The sequence below is a fragment of the Vulpes vulpes genome, chromosome 5 (genome assembly GCF_048418805.1).
Source record: "Vulpes vulpes isolate BD-2025 chromosome 5, VulVul3, whole genome shotgun sequence".
Taxonomy (NCBI): domain Eukaryota; kingdom Metazoa; phylum Chordata; class Mammalia; order Carnivora; family Canidae; genus Vulpes; species Vulpes vulpes.
In genome coordinates this window covers 20,316,859-20,340,419 of record NC_132784.1, presented here as the reverse complement: position 1 = coordinate 20,340,419, position 23,561 = coordinate 20,316,859, and the positions used below count along the sequence as shown (strand labels likewise).

The 23,561-nt window shown below is 36.2% G+C and overlaps 1 protein-coding gene across 2 annotated transcripts in view; it reads right to left on the bottom strand.

The window, feature by feature from the left end:
* THSD7B (thrombospondin type 1 domain containing 7B) overlaps positions 1-23,561 on the bottom strand; it is an 861,577-nt gene that overhangs the window by 37,903 nt on the left and 800,113 nt on the right. For both annotated transcript variants that reach the window (XM_072757643.1, XM_072757642.1), the window contains exons 18-20: positions 7,020-7,161; positions 4,741-4,856; positions 2,454-2,571 (exon numbers count right to left, since the gene is read on the bottom strand). In XM_072757643.1, the coding sequence (XP_072613744.1) occupies positions 2,454-2,571; positions 4,741-4,856; positions 7,020-7,161 (376 nt within the window). The remainder of the gene's footprint in view (positions 1-2,453; positions 2,572-4,740; positions 4,857-7,019; positions 7,162-23,561) is intronic.

The window sequence follows — 23,561 nt, the reverse complement described above, 5'->3', positions numbered from 1 at the left end:
AAAATACACTTAGGCTGTTATTATAATGTATAGATTTTAAGTGGGGTGAAAGGATGAGAAATGATATTGGGAGACAGAGTGACTAAGTCTATAGAATTTTCCTTGAAAGATCCTAGGGAGTCTCTAATGACCCTTTCTACTATTGAGGGCTAAGAAGATGGAGATGGAAATTAACATAGAATAAATACCCATGATGTGTCAATTACTGTGCTAGGTGTTCATATACTTTGTATCATTTAATTCTCAAACTAAAAACACCTCCAGTGTACATGAATTCTATTTTATAGATAAAGAAACTGAGAATCAGATTAGGTAATTTGCCTAAATAGCTGCAATTTGAACCTAGATTTACCCAACTTTAAAGTGGATGCCCAACTGGAAACTATAACATGCTATTGATCAGAACATTTGAGGAGCAGTAGGTCAATAACTGAAATCTTGAGATTTACCATTTGGTTTTCTGAGGTTCCTTATAGGCTCTCAGCTGTGCAGGAAAATGCATGTCATTATTGGACATTGTGACTCCCATATTTTCATTGTGAGTGATGTTCTTTGCAGAAGTCATTTTCAGTTTCCTTAGGCCCATTTTCCTCATACAAATCCTGACTACTGCTTTCATCTCTACCCTCTCCAAAATCTGAGAGGTAAGTTCACAGAAGAACCCCTTTTCCATGCTGCATCCTGCCCCAGTTCCTTAGATAATCCCAACTGAGGCAGATAATTATCTGCAACCCCAGCACACTTATTTGGGAGGAGCTGAGAAATGCATCTATGTCCTAGTGCCAATGGTCCAGTCACTTCTAGAAACCTGCTCCCAAATATTTTTGTTTGGCAATCAGATCCAGGTCTTGGTATACTCTCCTCCCAATCCTGATTCCATGATTCCTGCAATTTACAATTCTTCCTTTCTTCTCCCCTGTTGAGTGCCTAGCCATACAACAAGATTTTACCCCAGGGCCCTCCTCCAGTAACTGACTCCTACCTTGGGATAAATTAGAACTCTTTTTCAGAACCAGAGTTCTATCCTAAACCATAGGTTCCAATTATTTTCTGGTTGTGCTCTCTTCTATGGACAATGTCTTAATCCTCACTTGAGGCTGATGCTGGAGTGCCATCTATATATCCATTTGCCAAGCTTCTGAGTATCATTTGCCTTTCATTCCTTGCCATTGTATATCATTTTCCCACTGGGATCCTGGGAACTTGTGGTAATGGTTGCTATCTGTTCACCACAGATTTATATTCCTTTTCCTCCAGAGTGTAACACTATTGCTGAGAAGTGACTGGACATCTAGAAGCTACATTTGCTGCCCAATCATCTTGCATTGAGCTGGGAACATGGGACTAAATTTTGTATAATATAGATGGAAGGGATGTATGCTACTTCCAAACTGTCCCATAAAAACCTGCATGGAGCCAACTGGATGGCACCCTCCAGAGAAAATTGGTTATGTTAAAGTGATAGACCCTCCATCAGCCTGTGTCCTTGATTCATTTTTTAAAGTGCAAACAACCCCTCCTTTTATGTGAGTGAAAAATTAGTCTCTAGTCTAGGATATTAAGCTATTGTGACTTGGGGGTTTCCGTGACACAGGATCCAGCTATACTTATATAATACATACTTCTTCCAAAAACCATGGAGGCCTTTTTTTTTTTTTTTTTTTTTAGTTGGTTGAGCTTATGATTTTTTTTTTAGAGAGGTCAGGGGGCAAAGGGAGAAGAAGAGAATTTAAGCAGGCTCCACACCCAGCGCAGAGCCTGAGGCAGGGTTCCATCTCACAAGCCTGATATCATGACTTCAGATGAAATCAAGAGTCAGATGCTTAGCCAACTGAGCCACCCAGGAGCCCCAAACTTATAACCCTTTGGAACAAACACTGTCCTACTGGGCTAGCAGCTCCTCTAGTGTCTGCCACTGTGACCAGGTCAGTTTTGCAACCTCTACTTAGACATAAAGGACTGATACAAGATCAAGTTCTATCTTGCTTCCCCGCTGGGTCAGCTTCATATTCCCTCTACTGGCCAACCTATGCCCATTTGTCAAGCTATGACATAGAGAAAGATAGTTAGAAACCAAACTATGGGGGTGCCTGGTGGCTCAGTCAGTTAAGTGACCAACTCTTGATCTCAGGGTTGTGAGTTCAAGACTCACGTTGGGCTCCACACTGAGCATGGAGCCTATTTAAAAAAACTAAATTGGGATGCCTGGGTGGCTCAACAGTTGGGTGTCTGCCTTTGGCTTGGGGTGTAATCCTGGAGTCCTGGGATCAAGTCCTGCATGGGGCTCCCTGCATGGAGCCTGCTTCTCCTTCTGCCTGTGTCTCTGCCTCTCTCTATCTCTGTCTCATGAATAAATAAATAAAATCTTTTTTTTTAAAGTTTAAATTAAAAAAATTAATAAAAAAATAAAAACCAAACTGTTTGGTAGGAACAAACATGGGGAACCCAAATACCTCCATGGCCACAAGTCTTTGAACATTCTGTCCAAGCTGTCCATCCTGAGAGCTGACAGTTGACCACACATTCCACCAGGCAGTGAATGCTCACTTTCTGGGGCTTTTCCAAGTTACGCTGCAGATGGAAATAAAATATGATTTTACTGCAGAAATCATATCACTGTCAAATCAAGTCACTATCCTTTCATGAGAAAAACTTTATTCTCTGCCCTTTAATCCATGATAATAATCTTTTTACATTTTGTATGGAAAAATATCCTTTCTTATATAAATTGATGGCAGTCCTAGGAAATGGTTGTCCTAACTTCACAAAATAGAAGTTTGTTGGCTCAACTTTCTTTTTTTTTTTTTTTTAATCCTCAACTATAGAATAGACCTGCAATTAGGGTACTGGGAAAGTAGGCAGTTATGTGACACAGAAATCTGTCCTCACTTAGCAAACACAGAAACAGGAGGATGCCTCAGTGTTAAATTCAGCTACTTTGCACTTCTGGATGGGCCAGTAGTACATAGAGAGCTCCAAATTAACAGCTAGCCAGGCTAAAAAAAGTAAATAAGAATAAAAGCAGAATCAACAACCCAAATATACTCATTAAAAAGACCTATTAGTTTGAAAATATAACCATACTCTAAATCATGAGAAAAATTGATGACCTGGTTTATTTTTCTCTTGCCCTCTCTTAAACCAGCATGTAGGCCAAAATCTATAGATTTTTCTAATGGCCAAATAGAAGAGATCTTAGCGAAATAAAATAAATCATCTAAGAAACACAGAGAGAATAATGAAAAACTGCTACAGAAATCACAGACTGTGCACTTATTGAGGAGGACTCTGACATTCAACACGTGCTAAATGTTAGCAATGTTCACACCAAGCTAAAATGAATGATTATAGCATGATTATCTGCTGCATGGGCAAAAGCTGAATTACCACATAGGATCTTCAATCCATTTGAGATATAGGAATATTCCAGGTAGGTTAATACTTTGGGACTTCTTTAAACTAATATTTTTTAAATATTCGTTGAACATATGGTATTTGGAAAGCAGAGAAACTGATTTTTCTATTAATGAATAGTGCATATCTTACTTTGTATCAGAGGAAAGATTTATTACATACACCAAATGTAATAAGATTTTCAATGTATTTGGAGTCGCAGTAGATTGGGGATTTATTTTTCCTAAAGCAGACAACTTCATGGGGGGTCAGATTGAATGAAATGTTAAAATAAAGCGCTGACACTTGCTGGGCAGAACTCTGCACTGTCTTATCTGGTTTTAGAGTATTTCACCGAATGGGATGTCCAATTTCAGATGGCCTGGTCCCAGGGTTGTTGTTTATCTGAGCCAGCTGTATGGCTGGTTCAGAGAGCCATGTTTTTAAAATATTTAATAGGAGAATACTTAAGTCAGGATAGGTGAGAAAAGCTTGGTTTTTATTTTAATTCCACTTGTGGACTCTACCTGTGTCAGGAGAAATGGGACCAATTTTCATTTTGCCAATTTGTTTAAGAAGCTTCTGTGGAAACCTGAGTTAACTGACCCCGTATTTTCAAATTAGTCCAAAGACCATGTTGGTGATTCTTCTAGTGTGATAGCATGTGGTCATCTTTATTTCTATTAAACTGTCCCCACAGAGGTTTTTCTCTGTTAGGAAGGAAATGCAAATTCTTTGGAACATGTTTGACTACAGCTTTTGCCCAAAGTCTACACAGTTTATCACAGGAAAAAAAGGAACAATAACATGAAAAAAAATTCAGAACTCATTAATTGGAACTTGGTAGGAAGGCATTTTAACTTAGATTGAGAAGAAAAATACAACTGTGCTGTTTACCTAGTGATCATTTGCTAAGAAAATGAGCAGCATATTCTTATAGCAAGTGTCGGTGTTCACCTTAAAGGAAAGGCACAGTGTTCATATATGCAAATGAATTACTGTCCTAATACAGAGTCCTATCTAAATATTAAAGTCACCTGCTGTGAATAGTTTGTTAGCAAGCAAGTACATCTATATAAGTTCTTGAAAGTAATAAAAATAATTTTTTAATGACTCCACTTAGTGCAAAAGGATTTTGCATTTTGACCAAGTTCCCAGTCATTTTGACTAAATTCAAACTAATAAAGCATAACTGCGCTACACCAGTTGCCTCTCACTCTAACAGAACCTAAGCTTCAAGAAGCTTCCAGAAGGAATCAGAGCTTGTTTATATCAAGCATCAAGGTTGCAGACTAATATTAAGACACACACAGCTCTGAGTGTGAGATACAAATATAGACAAATTACCTGCTCACACTGGTCCACACCAACTGGCTTGCCATCACTGCGTACACAGCTCAGAAGGCGGGTCCTGACGCCTTGTCCACAGGTGGCATTTTCACTCAGCTGGCATGTGCTCCATTCTACAGGTATAGGATCACCGCAATGAGTTTCAGAATTATGGTCATGTGAGCAAAAGACAGCAAACCTTTGATTATTTGCATTGGTGAGGAAGGACAGTGTATACATAATCCTAAAATCATTCCCAGGTGGCTTAAAAAAGCACCCCGCAATTCTTTAATTGCAAAACAAATAAACAACCAAATAAAAGTGAGTTACCTTCCTAAATTTGCGTTCTAAAAGTAAAAAGCTGAATGGTTTGTTAAAGACCACGTCACTGTCAACTGAAGAGGGAAAGACACTAACCAGGATGGAAAGGAAAACTAGTTTGGAATCATCTGTTTGCTGGGGATAACAGAGAAAAGGAACCCAGAAACAATGCTCCCCTTTGACGTAAGCTGAAAAAATTTCAAGGATTAAATCCAATCATCTAAACCATTCTATATGTTCAGTACAGTGGAGCTATGACAGGTGCCTCGGAAAGGACAGAGAGAGGGATGCCTGGGTGGCTCAGCAGTTGAGTGTCTGCCTTTGGGTCAGGGCGTGATCCTGGAGTCCTGGGATCCAGTCTCACATCAGGCTCCCTGCATGGAGCGTGCTTCTCCCTCTGCCTGTGTCTCTGCCTCTCTCTTTCTGTGTCTCTCATGAATGAATGAATGAATGAATAAATAAATAAATAAATAAATAAATAAATAAATAAATAAATAAAATCTTTAAACAATAAAGAAAGAAAGAAAATAAAAGAAAGAATGAACGAACGGAGAAGGACTTCAGAACTACATGTTTATTACAGAAAATCTAATTTTTTCAAATTATTCTCTCATGAGGGAAGATTTTATAGATTTGGAAAGTTGCATTACAAACTAGACAACTGGGAGTTTGAACAAATTATCCCATAACTAATCTGACTCTTAAAAAAAAAAACACCTCTTACTTTTGGTGTAGAGTGTTCTATGATGATAAACATTGAGAACCTCTTTAAAGACATGTTTCATGTTGGATAAGTGATCTGTGATGTAACAGGAATAGTAAACACATAAAATAACTATATTATTTTATTTATTTGAGAGAGAGAGGGAGAGAGAATGCATGTGAGGGCAAGTACTTGTGTGCTAGTGGAGGAAGGGCAGAGGGAGGGAGAGAAGCAGTCTCCCTGCTGAGCCCCCCCACACACAGGGCTTTATCTCATGACCCCAAGATCACAACCTCAGAGGAAATCAAAAGTTGGTCACTTAACTGACTGTGCTACCCAGGAGCCCCATAAAAATCAGCATTTAACAGATATGTTCTTCCAGGAAAGCAAATTGTACTGTATTTCTAAAAAAATTACTATGAAAATCAAGGATCTGAAGCACCTTTAACTAGACAAAAAGGTCAATACACTAGATCATCTTTCATCAATAAAGACAATCAAATTGCCCCCTAGAATTCACTATGAAGTTTCTATGTGAGAAATCTCAGTGGTGCCACTGTGACCTCAGTAGGGAATTGAAGAGGTTATTGCTTGGCCTCTGCAGGCATGTGATAGTTTGGTTGTCAGCACCGAATTCAATTATGAGACTTAACATGGTTCTACATTTGGTGGCATTTTGTATATCGGCTACTGCAGGGAATGGCAGGTTGCAAGTCAATGAAACTAAACAGTCTGTGGTATTACGCACTGTGGTAAACAGAAAAATCCTGGGCAGTGGCTGAATAATGAAGTGTATGGGATTCCTGGTGCCTCTAAAATATCCCTGTCCACTCAGGTCTACCATTTATTCTCATTGAGAACCATAGAGCAAAGTACATCACAAGCCTGAATTTCTTGAAATAATAAGGGCCATGAAAGAGCTAAATGCTACGACAGCATGACTACATTCTTCTCTAAATGGTAAATTATGCCCTGCTGCATATTTTTCTTGTTTCAGTTTATCATGGCTTAATTCAGTTCTATTCTGAAACTTTGCCAAGTCTTTCTAAGTATCTTGGAATTCAGAGATTCCAGGTGGCTTTTCTGAACCTACATGCCAAAAGTGGGCATTTCTTTTGTGAAGGGACACTGGAAATGTCAAATCCTCAGCCTTTCCGTGCAATACACTCTCACATCCTGTCAGACCTTAATCCCAAGAATGAAAACATACACACACATTGTCCCATTAGTCAGTGTGCAGGGGAAATGGCACGGCTGTGGATTTCAACTGTACCTGTTAGATTGTACTGGAACTGGAAGCAATTTTCATTGAGGAGGCAAGGCCGCACCTGTGAGTCTTCAGCACATGTCCTTGAATTCAGTGGGGGCCTTAGCAGATGGCGGGTTCTTCTCTGCATTGAGTGAGGATCACATGACTATGAAAATAAAACAGCAGGCCGAGTTAGAATGGACCCAGACTTAGTTGGTAAATTATATATGATTATCTGTATAATAACGTATCACAGCTATAGGGAAAAGACAACTGAGAATGTTAAACATAGTGCTTAGAAAATAAAACCATTTTGTGATTCAGTATAAATTATTTTTTGTTTGTTTTGCCCTCCTGACAGCTTTTTCTTTTTCTATGCTATGGTGAAGGCTACATTTCCATCTCCCACATAGAATTAGGCACATAGAGACTATTTTCATCAATTAAACATACTCTGTGCTCCACACTGTGAATGTTTAAATAAATGAAAAAAAGAAGACCATGTCCCTGTGCCTCAGATAGTCTAGCCCAATAGATATAATCACACAGAACATTTTAATGAGAAAATCATTTTTAAAACCCTAGAACAGGTATATAGAGATAATTATAAAATCAATATTGAAAATATACCAGAACTTTCTCTTATTTGAGAGGTCTGATCCACAGGGGATGAGCCACTACACAATACTGCCCTTTTAGCAAAGCAAATATATAAATGTGAACTTCAAAGGTCTCTTGCAAATATCACTTTGCCCAAGGGTCCTCTTACAGCCCAGTTCATATAATGCCCTTGAGCCAGGTAAACCTCTCTGCCATATTTCATCCAGCCCCTCTACCCATGGTGAATCTTCAAGCCCCCCCTCACCCACTAGAATAATCTTTCAACTCCTAAATCCTACCCTTCCTCCCCTTCAGAACTCTAATCAAGGCTTCATCACGGACACTCTTTCTTTCGATAAAGATAAATTCTTCTCTTCCTTCCTGAGAAACTCTCCACCCATGCTCAGGAATTACTCTATAAGATCTGTTTCTGAATATATGCTACACCTGCCTTAATAATACTGCCACTCTTTCTTTATTACCCTGGCTCCTTCCTTTACCTATAAACTCTTAGAGGGCATGATAGATCATGATTTCTACTTTCCATGTCAATCTCTAAAAATCTTGGTATGTATTTGATACAATAATTGTTTGATAGATATCATCAAGTATGGTCACAACAACACAATTCCAGACCCCTAAAGAGGCACATAGATGCTTAAACCACAGGAGAAATAAAAAGTCTCTGAATTAAGGTCATCAAATCATCATTTCTATATCGGGATGTTTCATTTATTTTTATTCCTTTTACTTTTTCAGATTTTGTAGCAAGACCACAACCTGTAAACTGAATCTTGGCTGTTAATCAAGATGATAATGTTGGATTGCACTGAAATATGCAGAAAAAGCCTACAAAATTTTCTTCTAATTTTAAATGTTTGGAGCCACAGAAACAAATTTTTTATCCATGTGACTTTATAGTTGTATAATCTGTCAATATTGGTAAACTAATTTTACATTTTAATTGTATCGAATTGTCTCTGTATGATAAAGGGCCAACAAAACCAGGTAATTATACTTAATTATCTGCAAATGAATCCCATGCTAAATGCTTACCAATAATTTATTACAAGTTCACCAATTAATTTGATTATTTGTTCTCATAAGAAGGAATAAGAGCTTAAGTGATTTGCCAATGAATGAAAAACGAAGGTAAATAGGTAGATATCCCTGATTAGTGTTCAATTGATTTTCTACCTTATAAAAAAATCAATTGATGTTGGAACCAACTGACTGTTAGAATCTATATACCTGCTTAGTCTAAGCCATCAAAGCAAAAAAGAAAATAACACATGCACACATCAAATTGTTATGCTACTTTGAACAATTTACTTATATGCTCTATATCTTACTTAGCTCCTCATCTAAACCTGAGGGAGAAGAGGGTATAGGGACATAGGTGTAATTTGACATTTAAGAATTTCCTCACTCAGACCTCAGTCTATCAGTCTCCAATTCGGCTGGATATGGTTTTAAAATATTCAGTTGAGCATAACCCATTGTTCGCAGTCATGTAGACATTGGTAGTTATTTTCTAGAAATTAATATATTGAAAACCAACACCGCAGCTAACCTCTTTACTAATTTTCTCTCTATAGAAATAGATAGGGGAAAGTGTGGGTGGCTGGAATCCACAAACACAACCCAACCTAATCTTAGGCAATATTTTTATGTTCCACTTAAAAAAAAATGCCCTACCACTGCTAATGACTGATAGATAGGTTAATGTTTTCTCCTTATTTCTTTCTATTAGCTATTTATAAGAAGTTCATAAAGTAATGAATTTGTCACAAGGAAGGAGTGGGGCTAAATAAAAAAAAATGGTAAAGGATGCTTATGTCTGGATGATTTCTTTATTGGATCAAGACTCGTCAAATACAAACCTGGATCTCCTTTCCTCTAGAGTATTGATATAAAGACATATTGTCAATTTCCTAAATGAAGAGAGAAAGTGATGTGCGGATAACTAACCCAAAGTCTACTTTAGACCAGTTTTATTATAAAGATCAAGGTTATATAGCTAAAGTTTATTTGCTAGGGAAAAAGATGACCAATAAGAACCAGTTAATCTCTGGTAAACAAGCCCCCTTTATGAGACTGCATTTTCTAGCTTATTACCTTTGAAATCCAGCACTTATCTTAAAGTTCAATCTTTCCTTATGACATTGTGTTTTCATACCTTTTGTTCTCTCTAGCAATATGGCCTTTACACTTGAGCCTGACCTGAATATTTGTATTCATCTGTAAAAATTATTTTTTAAAAAAGATTTTATTTATTTATTTGTGAGAGACACAGAGAGAGGCAGAGACATAGGCAGAGAGAGAAGTAGGCTCCCTGTAGGGAGCCTGATGCGGGACTCAATCCCAAAACCCTGGGATCACACCATGAGCCAAAGGCAAACATTCCTTCATCTGTTAAAATTAAATCAGATATCCACCTGAGAGCCTCAAGTGACTCCCTTGCACCCATAAAATTAAACCTGAGTACAGGAGGATTTTGTATACTTTAAGAGCAGGTGACTGACTATAAGGAGTCCATGGAGAGGTTTTGGGTGTTGATGCAGTATGAGTTGAATGAACTCTTAACATTAACAACCAAAATTAACAACTGTCCTTTACCAGACAGTTTCCTGCACTGAAAATAAGTGGTTTGAGAAGAGTCCTAAATTGAGTAAAACAGGGAAAATAGCAATGAAGGAAAAGGAAGGACCAATACATGAATGGGGAAGGAAACAAGATCCAGTAAACAGTACAAAGTAAGTTGCTATAGTTCTGAACACTAAAAACAAAAGAGGGAAAGAATGAATAAGCCCTGGACCACGAAAATGACAGTAGGGAAAAACAATCCTTAACTACATCCCCTCCTAAAAGTTTACAAAATTTTACTTTACACACAAAAAATAGGGTGCCTAGGTGGCTCAGTTGATTAGGTGACTCACTCTGGATTTTGGCCTAGGTCATGATCTCAGGGTCAAAAAATTGAGCCCTATCTCAGTCAGGCTCTGCACTGGGCATGGAGCCTGCTTAAGATTCTCTTTCTCCCTCTCTGCCTTTCTCTCCCTTCTCTTTTTCTTTCCCCAGGCTTCTAAAAAAAAGGCAAAGAAAATTATCAAATTCAAATCCCAAACAACAGTATTATGATAAAAGATAATAAAGTTCAAAATATAATCCCCCCCCAAAAAAAATAGTAGAAAGACATGCATAAAAAAGTGGATGAAAGACGCTATTTCAAAGTGAACAAATCAGAATTTAGAAAATGGAACAAGATAAGAGAGATCATAAATAAGAATTGGAAAAGCATAGACTTTTAGTGATAGAACTCAACTCAGTAAATAGAAATAAAAGAAACATCATTTTCAGAAATAAAGATAAAACTAGGAAAAATACAAGAATAAAAATATACAAATTGTTTTTGTTCAAGAAAAACAAAAAGAAAAAATGAAATTAAAAAAAAAAACATTTAACAAGGGAGAACAGTTTTTGAGAAAAACTAGCAAAGAGAAAAGTCAGTCAAAACAGATGCCACATGCATATAAGATTTTATGAAGAAGAAAACCTAAGCAAGAGAACAGAACTGAAAAAAGATGTAAAAATCTTTGAAAAAAGGAAAGACTCAAAACTACTTATTGAAAGGGCACTTCAGACTCACTGAGACATATCCTAGTAAAAGTATTAAGCTTTAAAAAAAAGAAGAAAAGATTCTGTATCTGGGCAAGATACCAGGATGGTTTACAAAGGATAAAAAAAAGATTGGCCATTAGACTTTTGGACAAGAAACCTTAATACCATAAAAAATTCAGAGTTATTATAAAGATATATAAAGAAAACAAACAAATATGACCCAAGGATTTTATATTCAGCAAAGCTGACTTTCAATTAAAAGACCATGCATAAACTGTTGACAATATGCGAGAACTCAAGGAATGATGTTTCCAGGAGTCTTTCCATAGGAATTTACTGGTTACTGAGTTTTAGACATCCAAAAGGACTGGGAAGACATTAATGCAAAGACATGTGGTGAGCCAACTTTACATGCAGAATCTATATGAAGAAATAGATAAAATTCAAATATAAATAATAAGAGCCAATGAAAAAAATTAACATTTTAAAGTACTCATGTTTGTGGTAGAAGTATTGTTATACTGAGAATGTTTTCTGTGTTACATGGAAAAAATAAAATGTGTAATTATGATACATTCTGTTTCTTTTAAATCCAGTGTCCTGGAAAAAGTGATTCTTAGTATAGAAAAAAGGAGATATAGATATAATGTGGAACTTAAAAGAACTCCTATAGGTCATCAGTATGAACCCCTGAAGTTTATCATTTGAAATAATGATATACGTTTCAAACCTCTGCCTTTGGGATACTTAATGAGTTTAATGAGATTAACAAATATAAGCATTCTGAATTCTTAAAAGAGTTGTGGATTTTGCAAGTGCAAAGAACTCATCAATGTACTTTACATGGATAAAGAGTTTCATACAAAAAAGAATACTTACTATGATGTCATAGCAAATATGATCAGAAATTAAAATACCATAAACTAAAGTTACTGGTCAGTCAGAAGGGACAGAGGTTGGATTCCTGGACCCTACACACGCAGGCTCTGTTTCTTCCTATACTTTACTCCAGATTTGAGGAGTCTAACAAGGCATTTAATCCTATGTATAGCAGAATAGCCTCTTACAGCTTCTATTTGTCTTTTGAGGGATTAAAGGGATAACAGTGGATTCTGAAATCATATTTTGGATGCTGTCTTAAAACCTAAATAGCAATAGGTAACATTTTAGAGTATGAACATTGACATTACATGGGGATTACTGCATAAAGCTTCCTACTGATATTCAACTTCCTACTGATATAGGTATACTTCTAATATCCTTGTTTTTACAGATGATGAAATTGAAGTTCAAGGAATAGAACAATTTCATAGTAGGTGCTCAAGACAAGATTTTAATTGAGGGGGGCTAATTTGTTCTTCAGTATTTTCAGCTGTTCTACGTGTAAAATAGCAGTACTTGTCTAGTATGTTGAGGTGGGGACAGTGGGTAAAACAGTGCACCAGAGAGCTGTTCTGTGACTGTGATTATTGTGACTGCTATCTATTTTAACCTGGGAAGCTTTTAGTATGGACGATGGTAATTAGAGATGGAAAAGGAGGGAGAGAGAACAGACACAAGGAACTATGGCTTATAAACTAATCGAAGAGCAAGAGAAGCCAGGCTGAAGAATGAGTCAAGCTAAGGACAGGACAGTGAATAAGCCTTGCTTCCTGTCTTTGAGGAGACGACGGTTCATGAAAGATGCTCAAAGTCTAGGGGCTGTTGCATCGTATTTAGAGAGTTAATTGGAAAGAGGGGTGCCACACGTCTCAGTGTAATGAAACTGACAAGAGCAGGGGCAAAAGCTATCATATCATCAACATGAAATAATGTTCCTGGTAAAGCTTTGCTGGCCTATTGCTGGAGGAAGTTAGGATGACACATAAATATCTGGAGATTTTTGCTTAGCTAGGATGTTTGGGTGAAGATTTTATAATAGTCAGGGACATCCCCACATAGTCCTTCTGGTTGATATTTTACAATACTAAGGAATAGTGAAGGTACAAAGTTATAACCCAATCAGAGGCCCTGGAACAAATGAATGATGTATGTATGGCCTATCCAATCACCATTTATATGTATAAATGGTGTTAGCTGTTTATATTATTATTGGGGCTTGGGAATGAAGAAAGAAGAATGACCAAACACAACTCAAAATAATGGCCTACATGCTTCAAAAATGTAAAAATCATGAAAGGAAAAGATTAAAGAGACCAAAGGTATATAAAGATTAAATACAGTATGGTCTGGGTTTTGTAATCATAGGGCTATAGTGCTCGCATTGGCAGCACATATACTAAAATCAAAGGGCTATAAATGTTAGAAAGGACATTATTGGGACCATTGAGAACTTGGAAATCTAGCCCACAGATTAACTGCAAGTACTGCTGATGATATATTTCCTGAACTTGTTAACTATACTATGATTATGTTAGAGAATACCCTATAATTAGGGAATGCATACTGAATGGTCAGTATATATATATGTATTAAAAATATTTTTATATATAGCATATATTTATAAAATATACATATTATACATAGCATATATTTATAAAATATACATATTTTATAAATAGCATATATCTATACATAAATATATATCATATATATTAGAAAGAGATATATATAATATCTATATAACTATATATCTCTCCAAATATATTAGGGAGAGAGAAAAAAGGATATATATCTATTTCTATCTATATATTAGATAGGGAGAGGGAGAGAGAAAGATAGACTTAAGCAGGATCCATGGAGCCTGTTACGGAGGTCGATCTCACAACCCTGCAATCATGACCTGAGCCAAAATCAAGAGTCAGATGTTTAACTGACTGAGCCACCCAGGTATGAAGGTATACATACATACATACATACAGTCATAACTAATTATATGCCACCTAGAGGATCCCTAGGTAACAACTGCTTTTTGAATTGAGCGCACACAAACTCAATCTCAATGTCCTTCTCTCTACCTTTTTCTTTTTTCTCCTTTCCTTCTCTTATTTTTCCATATGACTCTTACTTTTCTTTCTTCATTCTAAGCCCCAACCATCCAAGAACCAAATAAAAAGCCAAACCAACATAAGCAATTAACTGCAGTGCAATTCCAGGTATGTGATGGGCTCCAGGAAGCTGTAGGCAATGAGAATCTCAGCACAGAGTGTGGTGTCTGCCAGCAGTGCAGCAGTGCAGAGCCCCTTTTCAGATCTCAGAAGACTAAGAGAGAGTCAATTCTGTGATATTTGTTTTAACGTTTGCGTCACCATCCATTCCCAGTCCCCACCATAAACCAAAGAAAAGGGGTTAAATAATGCACCCTAGAATGTGTCTAGGATTCTTCATTCTTCATTTTTGTCTGTCTTCTCCTACCCAAGATCCTTGGGCTCCTTTCCTCTTAGGAGAATCTGATTAGCCAAAACCACTTGATCTGCCAGCAGAAGAAAAGTGCTATTAAGTTCTATACATGGGGCTTACAACACAGAAGGTGCCCTCATGGGAAGCTGATCTGGGCTCATTTTTTTCCAGTCATACCTTTGCTCTGGGCTCTTGCTCACACGGAGTCTTCTATTTCCTCCCTCCATCATCTACTCTACTTTGCCTATCTAACCCTTACTCATCTCCGAGGTTTCCATATATCTATTTTCTGCCTAGAAAACTTCAGGGATCCTCCTAGGTGTTAGATAATGTGCCAATATATGCTGACATGACAACCTTTGCTTTTTCTCTTTTAACACCTGCTACTCTGTTGAAATGGACTAGACATTTTCTGTATTCCTCATTAGACTGTAGGTTACTTGATGACAAGTGCTGTTCATCATTATATCCCAAGGTCTAACGTAGCATTCATCACACAGGGGCACTTAATATTGGTCTAATGCATAATATTTGCAATTTATTTTTGTACACATATACTTTGTGCTAGGTACTGTGCTAAATGATTTACATGTATTAATCCTTACTATAACTTCTAAGTTGTGCACGATTATTTTAATTTTCCTGATTTATTCAAGTTAAATAACTTTCTCAAAGCGTCGGTGTTAAGAAGAGAGACAGGGAGAGAAGAGAATACAAATGTATCTTGGCTATTTTCTAAACTTCAAACTTATTCTCTGCAAATGTTTACTCAACACTGCTGTGTAACTAACATTTGCCTTTCAACATGGAATTTACTATCTAGAAAATAAGACATGCAACCAAATTGAGAAAGTCCATTTTATCTGAGGGTCTTCTAAAACTGGAAAAAAAAAACCCTGAGGGTGAGGGGGTAGGAAGTTGGTCTCTATACAATCTGAAATTATAAACTAATTTGAAGGTAAAAAAAAAATCTCATAGTATTTTTATCTGCCATTTCAGAATTACCATTTTTTCTTTTACTACCACATAATAAGTGTACTATTTTAAAACTTCAACAACCCTACAGATAAATATGAAGAATAAAGGAATACTAGTGAGATAGGATAAATCTAATCTAGCCAAACATATTATACCCTTTAAGAAAATATAGTTCACTTCTAATTATTCACAGATACTTTTAAAGGTGATATGAATATTATAATCAACAAGGAAAGGACCTTAAGATTTGGAGAACACATAAATTTTAAAAAATCTGAAGTGTATAGAAACATCACCAAGAGACAGTCCATTATAGCTGATCAGACATGCCATTTTATGGAGAGTTTCCATGGCAATCAGTGCTGAAAATATATCTACCATAGGGGTAGATATATTTTCACTTTTTTTTTTTCCATTTTACCAACTTGGGGGATTGAAATGATACAAAGAAGGATTTGTAGGGTAACCTTCACATACTGTAAACACATGTTTAAAATTCAAAGTGAAAGCCTGGCCTTTTCTACTTAGACATGAAACCTACATTTGGGATGAAATCGAAACCCAAGTGAAATGGAATATAGATCACAAACCTAAGTTTAAAACCATTAATTCACACTACTTTAATACTAAAGTTTTAATAATAGCCATCATAATAATGAAATATCATTGACAGTAAAGACAGCTCCTACATAGATCAAAGAGAGCAATTGAGTCATTTCAAAAAACTAAATTTTACATTTCACTATTTTAAAAAGTTGAAATAGTTGTTCTTTTCATTAAAAGAAAAGTTACAGTTACAGTTACCTCTTAGAGAAAACTACTTACTTGTAGAAAGCTGTGAGCAATTGGAAATGTTACAAGTAAATTTGGGCTCTCACTCTTTTAAAATTTTTAATATTATTAATTTTTTGATATACTTTTAATCCCCATAAAATCATATTTGATAAAGAGTAATTATTATCCTCACTTTTATAGATTGATAAATAGAGCTTCAAATAGTGTCAACAACCTGTCATAGACACAGTATAATACAAAGAACAGAAACCAAATTCTTGATACCCCCTTTTGTTATCTTCTTGGATATCAGTAATTACATCAAATACTTTATATACCCACCCTATAAATAATGTTTTACCAATATTAATTCAAAAGCAAGAAGAGTTATAATAGTGGCTAGTTTCATGCCCCATTCTACATTGTATGGATGATTGAAATCTTCCAAGTACACTGTTCAAAGATGTGGATGTTCCAATGTCAAAACTATCCTAAATAGAAAGATTTTGAGAACCGATTTTAGCACATTGTGGTTACAAAAGGGGCATTAAGAGAAGCCTACTGCCCTGGCAAACTAAGGCCATTGCCTCTAGAAATAAAAGTCATTTCTCTATGTCTGTTTCTTCACTCACTGATTTACCCCACATAATTCACAATGAAGACAATAAAGTAAGTTTAAGAGTACTCTGAAGAACAAAAAGCACTTTACAAACACACAGGGTTCTTGGTGAGGGGAGGAGTTCATGCTGGACTGTGCCACAAGGCAGCAGTTGATTCAGCAAAACATCATCTAGATGAAAACTAAGAGGCATCAAGTTCCAACTCATCACCAATTACCCAAAGGTTGGAGCCAGTCAATCAAGTGCCACCAGAAACAAATTGAAAATTGGTGGAGCACAAAATAGATGACAGTCAGACTCTAGAATGTGAGTCAGTGAGCATGAGGAGGGCTAATGACTGCCAACACAGAGTCTTTGGGGACTGCAGGTGCACAGGAGAGGAACGGCATAAACAGAACTCCCCATTGTGAAGTTTCTCAACTCCCTATTGACATAAACTTAGATGTACAAAGGATAATTTGGAGTGTATTCCAAGAAGGATGGTGTTTTCTTAGGTTAGAAGTCCAATGCAATAAGAAAGAGGCAAAAGAAAGCAATTTAGGTAAATGTGTGTGTTGGGGGTGGGGACAGGCTGCTTAGTAACTTTGGAAACTCAAACAGTTCACAGAGGCAAAGTTTCGCAGCATTCTATTCAACAGACATGACCAGTGTTCATAAGATAAGAATCTCTTGCCATAGTTACAGAGAAATAGGCCAAGCCGAAAGAATACAGATGCTGGTTTTTGAATTAGGCTCAATTTCATTTTTTTAAAAGATTTTATTTATTTATTCATGAGAGACACAGAGAGAGGCAGAGACATAGAGATAGAAGCAGGCTCCATGCAGGGAGCCTGATGCGGGGCTCGATCCCAGGACTCCAGGATCATGCCCTGGGCTGAAGGCAGGCGCTAAACCGCTGAGCCACTGAGGGATTTCAAATCTCAGATCCTGCAACCTCAGATATGAATCTCCTAAACCTTTCACTTTCCTCACTAATAAAAGGGGGCTAATCATGCTATTCTATAAGCGTATGCAATATAATTACATACAGAATGCTAGCATAGAGAAACAATGGGTTGGTTTGTTTTTATTTGTTTCTTTGTTTTGAATTTGCTTTTACTTAGAAGAGTTATTCCAAGGGTACACTGAAACCAATGGTCTATATATTGTTTCCAAAGCTGAATGCCCATTTTGCTTCTGATGTATCCTAAATGATAAAATTGGTGGAGATAGGAGTAGATAAAATGTGTCTGCTTGGTTCCTACATGATTGTGGGTGTGTGTGTGTAAGGGAGAAGTAGGAGAAGGAGGAGGAGGAGAGAGGAGGAGGGAGGAGAAAGGAAGCTGGAGGAAAATAGAGCACAAAGGAAGACTCAAGGCATAGGAAATTTGTCACTCCTTGGGGCTACAAGCCTGCAGAGAATTCCTGAGGCTTCCAGGAAGGGAAAGCTTGGTAGGGAAAGGGGAAGAGGATATGTGAGTGAAGACCAACCTACAGGAGCAGTGAGAGTCACTCCATAGGCTTCTGGTTGATTCTTTTTGTTATACATTAAATCTAGCTTCTATTAAAAAGTAAAGCTTTATAAAAGTATTCAAAATGAATATCTTTGAGGTAAATGTTTGTTGCTATCATATGAGAGGAGGGGGAAAAAACAAGAGAAAAATCTCTAAGGTTTTCTTTAGTGGGTTGCAAATCATTGAATTATGAATTACACAGATATTTACAAGTTTGGCCTAGATAGAGTATAGTAATCTATAAATGCTGTTCAAGTGATTTATGGCACAACTGTTCTAACACATTACCAATAGCAGGAAATATATTTAATTTATTCTCAGGGACGCACATTTACATTATTCACAACAAGCCATTTATAGGGAAATGTGCAACCCTTAAACTAAAGTGAATGCATCTCTAGTGGGTTTTGAACAGTTATAACTGTCTAATAAATGCTCATATCCTAACTTACTGTAGAAGCCAGTGTAAATGTTCACTAGCTATCCTGTAAACACTTGATTCCTTGTATTAGTGAATAGTTCTGGAACACATGGCAAAACATGTAGACTAACAAAGTTGTTTGTGTCCTGAAAGATAAAGAACCTACTGTCTTTGATGAAATGCATAAAAAAGAAACTCCTCTTTTATTCCTGATCCCATATTCTAGATTTGTCAGATGTAGCAGAGTGATATATTTCAAAGTTCTGAGGATCTCTTAGCATATTTGGCTACTGACCAGAGAATGTACCATCTGGCAGACTCTAGGTCATTGGTCTAATTTGGAATCTACCTGTATTAAGACAAAAATAATATTCTGAGCCTTTCTGGCTTCTTTATAAAAATATACATGCATACAGGTTGGAGACTGAGGTGAAGAAGAAAAGGGAAAAAAAGAGGGGGGAAAGAGGTGACAGGAATAGGGATGAGAGGGAGTGAGGGATATAAGAAGAGGGAGTTCCATGCTAAATCACCAAGGGTTTTCATGTTTTATCATTTATTTTCCTCAGGAATCCCTTGGTATAGTGATCTAAATAACACTGTTATATATATAAAAAATGAGGTATATACCTCTAGATACTCTGTTTACAATTCCAATAATTCAATCTCTCACCAGTCAACAGTGTAGCCCCAATTTAAAGTAATTAAATTGGAACTGCCACAACCATGTACTCTTTGTAGGTCTTAATTCAAAAACTCCATGAGCAGAATATTTCTCTTTTATAAATTCTGACAGCTGTAAAATAGAATTATGTACTTGAAACATAACATTTCATTGACTTTGTGTCTTTTGTTCTTGATGATGCCACAGTTTCTCTTTACCATTGGTCAAGTCATTCCTTGTCATTAAGCAAATACTTAAAGTGAACTAGAAGCCAATTCTTCCAAGGTCTAGATTCCCAGATATGTTCTGTTTAGTGATAAGGTATCTACAGACAACCACTTGCATTTTAAAAAAAACAAAGCTTTTCCCCCTCTTTTGCACTGGACTTTCTTGAATTAGTAAAGGACTTTGACAGCTATTTGGTATAACTGATATATTCAAAACGCAAAGAAACTTATTTTCAAACAATGAAAAACCATGCCCTGAGGCCTAGTGGACATTGGAGAGTTCCAAGGCCTAAAGACTGTTCTAGAGTCAGGGAATCATAACTCAATTTTATAGGTGTTTGATAATATAGGCAGAATTCCATTATTCTAAATGCCATGACAAAGATTGTATACAACAATCTATCTCCATGTATCATGCAATTGTCCATGACAACAGTCATTTGTTGCATTAATTACATCAATGCTCTATTGTAAAAAGTTGCCCAACAAAAATTTCAGCTCATTTCTTTCAAACTAAGGGTCATTATCAATGAGAACAAAGAGTGTATTATATTAGCAAAGTCATTCCCATTGCAATTTCTCTGCAAAAGTAAGAGTCTAAATAGGGAAGAGCAGAGCAAAGAGGGCAAAGAGCTTTATTCATTAATGAACATGAAAGAGCGAAATTGTACTTTAAAATCTATCTCAAAGTTTTACACTAACCATTAATAGAAGGAAGAATCAGAAAGTTTTTGTAACTGACTAGGGCCATTACCAGTTATTGTACTCTGGGAATAACTACTTAGCCTTGTGTCCTCATCTACCATTAGAGACATGATCATAACTGTCCCCAAACCCTCATAATATGCTTGTGAGATCAGGTATGCTAAGGTGTAGAATTACAATAAGTATTTCTTTAACTTTGGATTTCCTCAGCAGTCATCAACACATTCTGAAGAATGTAGTTTTATTGTCTTAGTATTTTCTCTAGTGACTCTGTGTGTGTGCATGCACATGTAGAATAATCAGAGGGAAACTACATATGCATCATTGTGTCATAAATTTTACCTTGTTTTTACAGTTCCCACTATAACTTTTCCAAAGTTGTGCTGAGATTTACTCTTAAATTACCTCCTAATATTGGCTACTTCCAATATACTAATGCTACAAAATTTCAAAACCACATACCACATTACCTCATATCCATGGATTTTGAACACTGGGCTACCAGAAATACCAGTTTCAAAATATTTTTGTGTGTGTGAAATGCTACATTGTAGCTTACATATTGATGAAACTAGTGAGTAAATATTAAATATTATTATACTCTTCTACTGTTTCTATGGCAATGCACATTCTCTAGCATCTCTGAAATTTATACATAATCATCTTTTATTAATTTAGTTCAAACCTTTAAAAATAATGTAAAATGTATAGTAACAGAGACAAAAAATTACCAATCAATCCACTGTTACTTGATCATAGAAAATACTACACATTATCACCAAGTTTTCAGAGAAAGAATGAGGAAGAGGAATAATAGAGGAAGAGGAGGTCAAGGAAGAGAAGGGGGAAGAGAAAGTGAAGGGGAGGAGGAGAAGAAGAATCAGAAGAGAGAAGGAAGGAGGAAAATAAACTATACATTTTAGGGACTCCAGCACAACTCTCACATTAACTCAATTTGTAAGTACTTTTATGAATCTGATTTTATTTCAATGTAAGATAAATACAAGTTGAGATAAAGCCAGCAGCATCTGATACCTCATCAGAGTATGTTTAAAGGATATCAGATTTTGCTTTAAGTTTTATCTGCTTGTATGAGCAAGAGATGATGTTTGAACACAGACTTAAATAAAATATAATTAAAGGAATATCTAAAATGGAAGTTTTGAGTAAGCATGCAGCTATCAAAATGCATACTAATTAATTCTATATGCTGTGAATTCAAAAGTAATTCATTAATCCACCATTTAAAGTTTTGTTCTTGGTTCCCATTTAACTGAATCCCCTCAGTTTGTTAACAGCTCCACTGTACTCCAGGGAAGGCAGCTCTGGCCTGTCCTTAGAGGATGCTATACCAACCAGTATGTTCTCATGCTTTTTGCCAGTGTTTAGGGACTTGCTGTGTGTTCATCATGCCTGTAAGATATATGACTTTTACTAGGAATCTTTCTCACCCTCTTAGGATTAAAATAGTCTCATCCTCTTGTGATCCCACACTAAGATCTAAACACTGACATATATTTGACTATTTTGTATTATTTTCTCTTTTTGCCACTCATATAAATAACTTTACTCTCTTCACTGAGATTTTGGGTTCTTTAAGGATTAGAACAGTGTAATATAGATATGCAAAAGTACCAAGCAATGTATAAGCTCTCTAGAGCTTATACTTAATACTTAATAATTAAAATATTAAGTAGCCATCTACTTTCACCTAAAGGAGTTTGTAATAAATATGACTTATAAGTAATTCATGATGGATCTATACTGATACCTGTATTTATCTTCATTGCTAGAAATGTGTGTATATGTATAAATATATAAACATACATACATATACAAGCACACATATTTTAAAAATAAGAATCCTCCTAAAGGATGACTAGCAAAAAGGGATATTAGCCTATATATAAAAAATAGTTCATCTTGTTATAAAGTTAAAAAATACTTCGAAACCAAGCCAACATAATAAATCACTAAATTGTTCTGGATTAATATTTGAATAAGTCTTAAGCTAAACAAATTGATTTGAAATTATACAAACATGACAACAAAAGTATTAGGAATCAGGAACGTTTTTCTGTATTATACCACTCTCACTGCTTTGAGAAACTGTTTATTTCTTGGTTGTTAGAATGTGTCTGCCTTAGAGGTACTTAGTTGCCCAGATTGCTATAAATATATAGAAAGCATGCCATGCCTTATGAAACCCACCATAATAATCTTCTCATACCATTTCCTATGAAAAGATAGATACAGAAAGGAGAAACTGGATAGACTGACAAATAAAAGGGGCAGATGTGGCATTTTTATGTCTTCTTATAATTAAATATTATAATTTTTGAATAAGGAAGAATAGAAAATTAAGCAAGAGGAGAACTTGAATTTTAGAGGCCATGATAGTGATGAAATATCATAAGGAAAAGAAAGTCATGAAGTCTGGAAAGACATTTTTCTTCCTATAGAAAGAGAATTTTTTTTTTTAAGATTTATTTATTTATCTATTTGAGAGAGAGTGCAAAGATGAGTGTGGGGAGGGACAGAAGGAGAGAATCTTCAGGTAGACTCCCGCTATGCACAGAGCTTGACATGGGGCTCAATCCCACCACCCATGAGATCACAACCTGAGCTGAAATCAAGAGCCAGAGAGGCTCAATCACTTGAGCCACCCAGGTGCCCCTCTTCAGAAAGAGTTTTTAGCAGTACTGAATTTAGCACAGTAATTTTATATAAATTTAATATTAAAAAATTAATTAATATTTTTACATTAGCAGTCCTGCTTGAACAGGGAGGCTGACAGTGCAGAAAAGAGATCTCAAGGTTACAGAATGCTTTCCCATTGTTACAGAATGCTTCTCTGAAGGCCGATTTAGGTTTTGCCTTGTAGAAATCACTGTGGGGAGTCAGCAAACTATACCACAGGGGATTATGTAGAGATGAAGAAGGGGGACAGGGCTCAGAACAACAAGCACATGGATCTTCACAACCTATATTTCTTTCGGCAATGATGTCCAAGCAGAAATGCCAGTCCGTGGCTCTGCCTATACTTGTTACTGAGCTGGTGGCCACCTTTGGCTAGGGAGCTTTGTGAATAGTTCTTTCCGGTTTATATCCCCAGCCAATGAGTTAT